The sequence below is a fragment of the Grammomys surdaster genome, unplaced genomic scaffold, assembly GCF_004785775.1.
Source record: "Grammomys surdaster isolate TR1022 unplaced genomic scaffold, NIH_TR_1.0 317, whole genome shotgun sequence".
Classification (NCBI taxonomy): domain Eukaryota; kingdom Metazoa; phylum Chordata; class Mammalia; order Rodentia; family Muridae; genus Grammomys; species Grammomys surdaster.
Window position 1 is genome coordinate 235304 of NW_021604736.1, and position 8328 is coordinate 243631.

An 8328-nucleotide genomic window follows, 5' to 3' on the forward strand; every position below is an offset into this window, starting at 1 on the left:
ATGGCGACGGTGCAGAAACTCCCCCAGAGCAGAATGCTCGTCCTCCTGTGCGTACTTTGGGCCGCCCTGTGGGAGGCCAGAGCTGGACAGATCCGCTACTTCGTGCCGGAGGAGATCGACAAAGGCTCCTTCGTGGGCAGCATCGCCAAGGACTTGGGACTAGAGCCCCAGGCTCTGGCAGAACGAGGGGTCCGCATTGTCTCCAGAGGTAGGTCGCAGCTCTTTGCTCTGAACCCGCGAAGCGGCAGCTTGGTTACGGCAGGCAGGATAGACAGGGAGGAGCTCTGCGCCCAGAGCACGCCCTGTTTGGTGAACTTTAACCTACTACTGGAAGATAAATTGACTATTTATTCTGTAGAGGTGGAGGTAACAGATGTTAATGACAATGCTCCTCGCTTTGGAGTAGAGGATCCAGAACTAAAAATCAGTGAAACAACTACACCAGGATTCAGGATTCCTCTTAAGAGTGCACATGATGCGGACGTGGGAGAGAACACCCTCCAGAAGTATAAACTCAACTCAAATGACCACTTCTCTTTGGACGTGCGAACTGGAGCTGATGGGAACAAGTACCCAGAGCTGGTGCTCGAGCGTGCCTTGGACCGCGAGGAAGAAGCTGTTCATCATCTGGTTCTAGTCGCCTCCGACGGGGGCAATCCAGTGCGATCTGGCACCTGCCGCATCCGTGTGAAGGTCCTTGATGTGAATGACAACGTTCCTGTCTTTACACAGCCCGAGTATCGCGTGAGAGTTCCTGAGAATACGCCCGTAGGCACCCGGATACTCACAGTGACAGCCACGGACGCTGATGAGGGATACAATGCCCAAGTGACTTATTTTCAGGAGCATGCCCCTGGAGAAACTACAGATGCATTTGAGCTAAAGTCAACATCTGGAGATATAACAATCACAAAAAGTCTGGATTATGAGAAAGCTAAGTTCCATGAAATCGATATTGAAGCTCAGGATGGCCCAGGCCTTCTGACTAGGACGAAAGTTATTGTCACCGTTCTAGATGTCAATGACAATGCCCCCGAATTTTACATGACATCTGCCACTGCTTCTGTGCCTGAAGACGCTCCTCTGGGAACGGTAATTGCACTCTTCAATGTGCATGATAGGGACTCTGGGCAGAATGCTGTTGTCACGTGTTCACTTCCTGAGATGCTCCCTTTTAAGTTAGAAAGGTCAGTAGACAGTTACTACCGGCTGGTTACAACCAGAGCCCTTGACAGGGAACAGTTCTCCTCTTACAACATCACTCTAAGCGCCAAAGATGAAGGGAGCCCACCTCTGTCCACAGATGCACACCTTTTACTGCAGGTGGCAGATATCAATGACAACCCACCTTCCTTCCCCCGGAGAGCCTACTCCGCCTACATTCCTGAAAACAACCCCAGAGGCACCTCCATCTTTTCAGTGCTGGCCTATGACCCTGACAGTAACGACAATGCCCACGTAACCTACTCTTTAGCTGAAGACAGCTTTCAAGGAGCACCCCTGTCCTCCTACATCTCCATCAACTCTGACACTGGAGTCCTCTATGCTCTCCGCTCCTTTGACTATGAGCAGTTCCAAGACTTGCAGCTGTGGGTGATAGCAGTGGACAGTGGGAACCCTCCACTGAGTAGCAATGTGTCATTGAGCCTGTTCTTAGTGGACCAGAACGACAACATGCCTGAGATCCTATATCCTGCCCTCCCCACAGACGGGTCCACTGGTGTGGAACTAGCGCCTCGATCTGCAGACCCTGGATACCTGGTGACCAAAGTGGTGGCAGTAGACAAAGATTCAGGACAGAACGCCTGGCTATCCTACCGCCTGCTCAAGGCCAGTGAGCCAGGGCTCTTCTCGGTGGGGTTGCACACGGGCGAGGTGCGCACTGCTCGGGCCCTCCTGGACAGAGATGCTCTGAAACAGAGCCTGGTGGTGTCTGTGCAGGATCACGGCCAGCCTCCTCTCTCTGCCACTGTCACACTCACCATAGCAATAGCTGACAACATCCCTGAAGTCCTGGCTGACCTGGGCAGCATCAGGATCCCTGCCAACTCTGATGATTCGGAACTCACTCTCTACCTGGTGGTGGCAGTGGCTGTGGTCTCCTGTGTCTTCTTGGCCTTTGTCATTGCGCTGCTGGCGCTCAGGCTGAGGCGCTGGCATATGTCTCGAATGCTTCAGGCTTCAAGAGATGGTTTAGGGGGCATCCCTGCCTCACACTTTGTGGGAGTGGATGGAGTACGTGCTTTCCTGCAGACCTATTCCCATGAAGTCTCCCTCACCGCAGACTCAGGGAAAAGCCACATTATCTTCCCTCAACCAAACTATGCAGATACTCTCATCAGCCAGGAGAGCTGTGAGAAAAATGATTTTCTCTCAGCACCTCAGCCTTTACTTGATGATAAAAGAGAAGAAACCCCTCAGGTAAAACAAATTTTTTTGCAATAAGCTCATGTTATTTTGCTAGATTTACCTATTTAGTTGCCCCAAGTGCTTAAATACATGTGTTTTATCCTGTGTTTCCTTAAGGGTATATTGAAGTTTAAATGAATCCAAATGAACTATTCCTAGGTAGTCTTACCTCATGGGCTACAAGGGAAGTTAAAAATCATCATGGAATGGATGGAAATAAGGAATTAGTAGTTGACGGTGACATTTAGATCATCAAAAGAAACTATGGTTAATATCTTATACTCTTCCTTCTAGTCATGGGACAAATCATTTCATGTATGCGGATCAGTGATTCTTTTTAAATATAGACAGATTGGAGCTGATGGTCAGTAGTGGTGTGCCTGCCCAGCATGCACTGGGCCTTCAGATGGTTCTCAGCACTGCCGTGTGTGTATTATGTACTCTGTGTGTGTGTTTGTGTGTGTGTGTGTGTGTGTGTGTATACTGTATGCAGTGTATACACTGGATTTCATAACAACTGAGGAGTCTTCTTTAAATTGCAAGGCTTGCTTTATATTTCTCTGTATGAATTATCCTTGATCCATATATTTCTCCTTCATATTTTCAGAGAAGTTGCTTATTTTCCTTAATTTGCATACCAATACCTGTTTAAATGAAGAAACTTTATCTGGGCACAATGGCACACACTTCAACCATTGTACTTAGGAGGCAGAGGCAGGCAGATTTCTGTGAGCTTTAAACCAGCCTGGTCTACATAGCAAGCTCCAGGCCAGCCCAGGCCACATAGTGAGACCTGTCTCAAAGACAATAAAGTATGAGCATAAGAAAGCTGAAAACATAGTTCCTTTTAAGGATATAGTAACCCCTAAGAATAAATGTCTTATAGATACATACACAGTGCATCATGACTGAAATGGCTTTTTTTGTTTCTATTTGTTTTGTTTTGAGACAGGGTCTCACTATGTAACCATGGGGGGCCTGTAACTCACTTTGTAAACAAGGCTGGCCTCAAATTCACAGAGATCTGCCTGTCTCTGCCTCCAGAGTGCTGGGATTAAAAGAATGCACCACCACATCTGTCTTCATTTCTATTCCTGTGCTTCAAGCGGAAAATATACAGAAGGGATTCTGGACATAAGCACAAGCTTATCTTTACCAATGTCAGCTGTGATTTTTAAAAGATATCCTCACACACATCTGCACTTGGGCAAGGCAAATATCTTTAGTAGTCTGAGGTCTGTAATTTACTCCTACACCCAAACCTTTCCCCAGGTCCACCTTTCTGATGCTTCTCAATAAGGCCTTCACTAAACTCCACAGCCAAGTTGGACACTGTCCCATCTTCCTTGGCTTCTCCTGGTGTGTGACTATATCAATGCACGGTAAGCCCCAAGAGGTTTTCCACCCTCATAAACTCTGTGACGGAACTGGTTGTGTCTATATTTTCCACATTAAATCTCCAGACAAGTATATTGCCTGACACCTAATCATGTGTTTATTTTATGATCAGTTAAGTGAAAAATATTAAAACTAGTATGTCAGGGTACCAAAGACAAACTTAAGAATTATAATGCACAAATATGACTGGTGTTTCTGTGTAAATATTAAACTGAACCTTTGGGAAACGGTAATTATGCTTAAAGCAGTATTGGTGGAGTTAATGTTAGAGTGGCATCCCAAAGAAGGATAACTTGAAGCCTTTAGCAAATATCAGTTCGGTTACTTGAAATCAGTACTAGTTCCCTTGCCAGTACTAATTGTCTTAACTGAAGAAGCTAGGAACAAAGGGTAACTTGGGTTTGCCTGAGAGTGTGCAGTGAACGATTAGGCCTCTGGGTGTCGCTGTTGACCACACAAGAGGAAAAGGAGCCGCTGAAGCGGTGTCCACCATTTCCTTGCGGCAAAGAAACACCAAGAACACTCTGAGAAGACAGAAGCGGCCTCACCACATCATCGGGCAACTCTGTGGTATGTGAATTAAGTCCATGAAAGATTTAACTACTTGAGGGGGTAAGGAGCTGGGATCCATCGTGAGAATCAGAGGGGGAGGGAAAACAGAAAAGGAAATGATCCGCCTGGGACAAGGAACCGCCGGAGCTTTGTTGTGCGCGCTCCTGGGGACGCTGTGCGCGGCTGGCTTCAGACAGATCCGCTACTCGGTGCCGGAGGAGCTGGATAAAGGCTCCTTCGTAGGCAACATCTCCAAGGACCTGGGGCTGGAGCCCCGAGAGCTGGCGGAGCGCGGAGTCCGCATCATCTCCAGAGGTAGGTCTCAGCTTTTCTCTCTGGACCCGCGAAGCGGCAGCTTGGTCACCGCAGGCAGGATAGACCGGGAGGAGCTGTGCGCCCAGAACGCGCCCTGTCTTGTGAGCTTTAACATCCTTGTGGAAGATAAGCTGAAAATATTTGAGATAGAAGTTGACATCAGCGATATTAATGATAATGCTCCTAGTTTTCCAACGGAGGAATTGGAAATAAAAATTGGTGAACTAACAGTTCCTGGAACCCGATTTCCACTAAAAACTGCATTTGACCCAGATGTGGGCATGAACTCTCTGCAGAACTATAAGCTCAACTCCAATGACTACTTCTCCTTGGCTGTGAACAATGTCATCGATGACGCCAAGTACCCAGAGCTAGTGCTGGAGCGAGCCCTGGATCGTGAGAAAAAGGCAGTCCATCTGCTTGAGCTCATTGCCTCTGACGGCGGAGACCCTGTCCACACCGGCAAGTTGTGCATCCAGGTGATAGTCTCGGATGCAAATGACAACCCACCCGTGTTTACTAAGCCAGAGTATCATGTCAGTGTTCCAGAAAACGTGCCAGTTGGCACCAGACTGATCACAGTGAATGCCACTGATCCTGATGAGGGATTCAATGCTCAAGTGTCCTATATTCTGGACAAAATGCCTGGGAAAATTGCTCAGGTTTTCCATCTCAATTCAGTGACTGGAGATATATCAATATTAAAAAGTCTTGATTTTGAGGATGCTGTGTTCTATGAAATCAAAATTGAAGCACAAGATGGACCGGGTCTTTTTTCAAGAGCCAAGATTCTTGTCACAGTTCTGGATGTGAATGACAATGCCCCAGAAATCTCAGTCACTTCCTTCACAGGCTCAATCCCAGAAGAGGCTCCTCCTGGAAGAGAAATCGCACTTATCAATGTACATGACCGAGATTCTGGCCAGAATGGGCAAGTCACAGTTTTTGTCCTGGGAAATCTGCCCTTTACTCTAGAAAAATCAATAGACCAATACTACCGTTTAGTGACAGCCAGATCTCTGGATCATGAGGAGGTGTCTCAGTATAATATCAGTCTAAAAGCCACCGATGGGGGAAGTCCACCATTGTCCACAGAAACTCATATTACTCTGCATGTGTCAGACATCAACGACAACCCTCCTACCTTCATGCGTGCCTCCTATTCAGCCTATATCCCAGAAAACAATGCTAGGGGAGCCTCCATCTTCTCTGTTACAGCACAGGACCCAGACACTGACAAGAATGCACAAGTCACTTACTCACTGGCTGAGGACACACTTCAGGGGGTGCCACTGTCATCCTATGTCTCCATCAACTCCAATACTGGTGTCCTGTATGCTCTTTGCTCCTTTGATTATGAGCAGTTTAGAGACCTGCAGTTACAAATAACAGCTAGAGACAGTGGGACTCCTCCACTCAGCAGCAACACAACACTGAGTCTATTTGTGCTGGACAAGAATGACAACATGCCTGAAATCCTGTATCCTGCCCTCCCGGTAGATGGTTCCACTGGGGTTGAGTTGGCTCCCCGCTCTGCAGATCCTGGATACCTGGTAACTAAGGTGGTGGCAGTAGACAAAGATTCAGGACAGAACGCCTGGCTGTCCTACCGCCTGCTCAAGGCCAGCGAGCCAGGGCTCTTCTCGGTGGGGTTGCACACGGGCGAGGTGCGCACGGCTCGGGCCCTGCTGGACAGAGATGCTCTCAAGCAGAGCCTAGTGGTATCTGTGCAGGATCACGGCCAGCCTCCTCTCTCTGCCACTGTCACACTCACCATAGCAGTGGCTGACAGCATTCCTGACATCCTGGGGGACCTGGAAAGCATCCATACCCCTCCTAACCCCCAAAATTCAGACCTCACACTCTACCTGGTGGTGGCTGTGGCTGTGGTCTCCTGCATCTTCCTGGCCTTTGTCATTGTGCTGCTGGCACTCAGGCTCCGGCGCTGGCACTCATCGCGCCTGCTCCAGGCTGGCGGAAATGGATTGGCTGGCATACCAGCCTCTCACTTTGTGGGTCTAGATGGGGTGCAAGCTTTCCTACAGACCTATTCCCAGGAAGTTTCACTTACTGCAGGCTCTAGGAAGAGTCACCTGATCTTCCCACAGCCCAACTATGCAGACACGCTCATTAGCCAGGAGAGCTGTGGGAAAAGCGAGCCTCTTATAATACCTCAAGATTTACTTGAAACAAAAGAAGACTCCATGCTGCCTGAGGTGAGTCTATTTCTTTGAGTGTTATAAACAGTTATGCCAGTGTGGTTCTTATAAGATCTTAATACGCATTTATTTGAGAAGTAAAGCAATGATGTGATTGCACATTCTGTTTTCTCTACCTGTGTCCCACTTGCCTATGAGTGGACTGTACTTCCTGGCCTTATTTTGGCTGAGTGGGCCCAGGTAACTAGGTCTGGCCAATACATTCCACTTCTGGAGGAAATGCTGATTGTCATGATGAGAATTCCAGTTCTTTCCCTTAACCTTTGGAGAGTGTGATTGTTTCTTCCACCTATGTCCTTCAGTACCTGTAATGAGAGAAGAGCCATGCAGTTGACCCGACAGTGGTCCATATGCCTGTGATAAATGGGCCTTTCACAATTCTGTTCTCATCCTTTGGGTGCTAGGGTAAATCCCAGGGTCTTGGCAAATGTTGATCATCTGCTGGACCACTGAGCTATGCCTCAGCCTGCCTTTCCTGTTATAAACCCGTGTGGTTTGAACATTGTCACTCCTTCCCACTAGCTGATCCTGACACCCACAAATAAGTGGGGAAAGGAGGGAAAATACAGAGGATTTTATGCTCTAATAAATTTTTGTCTGAACCTTTCCAAGACACGCCACAATCTTTTCATCATAAGGACATAAAAACCATAGGATAGGAAGTGAAGAAAACAGTTACAGCAGGATGCTTGCAGTTGCAGCTACCTCGGAAACTATGGAAGTGGGAATCACTCAAGCCTAGAATTCAAGACTAATCTTGGCAACATGGCAAGAACTGTCTCAAAAAGAAAAGTGGAGGTTTGTCAAACGACAAACTGCCTGGTGACTAAAATGTATGCATGTGTTTGTCTTAAGGTAGCAAGTTCATTCACCTAACTATTATGAGCCCTGGGCTGGTATTCATCCCTTTGGTGATAAATCTGTGATGTAGCTGTATCACACCTGGATATTTACCCAAGGGACTGTGAGTCAGCATATCACAGACATGCTTGCACATCAGTGTTTACTGCAGCACTGTCCACAGTGATTAAGCAACCTAGTTTTGTCCATCAATAGAGAAATGAATAAAGAAAAGGTGATGTGTAGATATTTATACAGTGGAATTTTTCACCCATAAAAAATTGAAGCTTTGTCATTTGCAGGAAAATGAATGCAACTGCAATTAAGCTGCGTTAATTAATATTAAGAAAGTTAAGTCAATCTCAAAAATACCATGTCTTCTCTCATTTATGAACTCTTAAGTTTTATACAGATACATAAAATTGTGTGTGTGTGCATGTGTGTGGTGTGTGTGTGTGTGTGTGGTGTGTGTGTGTGTGTAGCATGCAAGAAAAAGAGAAACTACTGGGGAAAACGGAGGGGGCTAACAGGAGAGGAGGTGAGAGAAAAAGGAGGCTATGAGGGACACAGAGGCATAAGCCCAGTGTACAATATA

The 8328-nt window shown here is 47.1% G+C and overlaps 1 protein-coding gene across 1 annotated transcript; it reads left to right on the forward strand.

Annotated features, from left to right (window-relative positions):
• Positions 1 to 8059, forward strand: LOC114629831 (protocadherin gamma-A2-like). The gene is made up of 3 exons (XM_028777949.1): positions 1 to 2144; positions 6611 to 6890; positions 8036 to 8059. Exons 1-3 carry the CDS (start codon positions 1 to 3, stop codon positions 8057 to 8059), a joined length of 2448 nt encoding a protein of 815 aa, XP_028633782.1.
• The last annotated feature ends 269 nt before the right edge of the window (positions 8060 to 8328 follow it).

Coding starts and splice junctions, on each gene's coding strand:
- LOC114629831 (XM_028777949.1), top strand. CDS start 1: ATGGCGACGGTGCAGAAACTCCCCCAGAGCAGAATGCTCGTCCTCCTG. Junction 2,145..6,610: donor ATTGCGCTGCTGGCGCTCAG/GCTGAGGCGCTG, acceptor GCTGGCACTCAG/GCTCCGGCGCTGGCACTCAT. Junction 6,891..8,035: donor AAGACTCCATGCTGCCTGAG/GTGAGTCTATTT, acceptor TGTCATTTGCAG/GAAAATGAATGCAACTGCAA.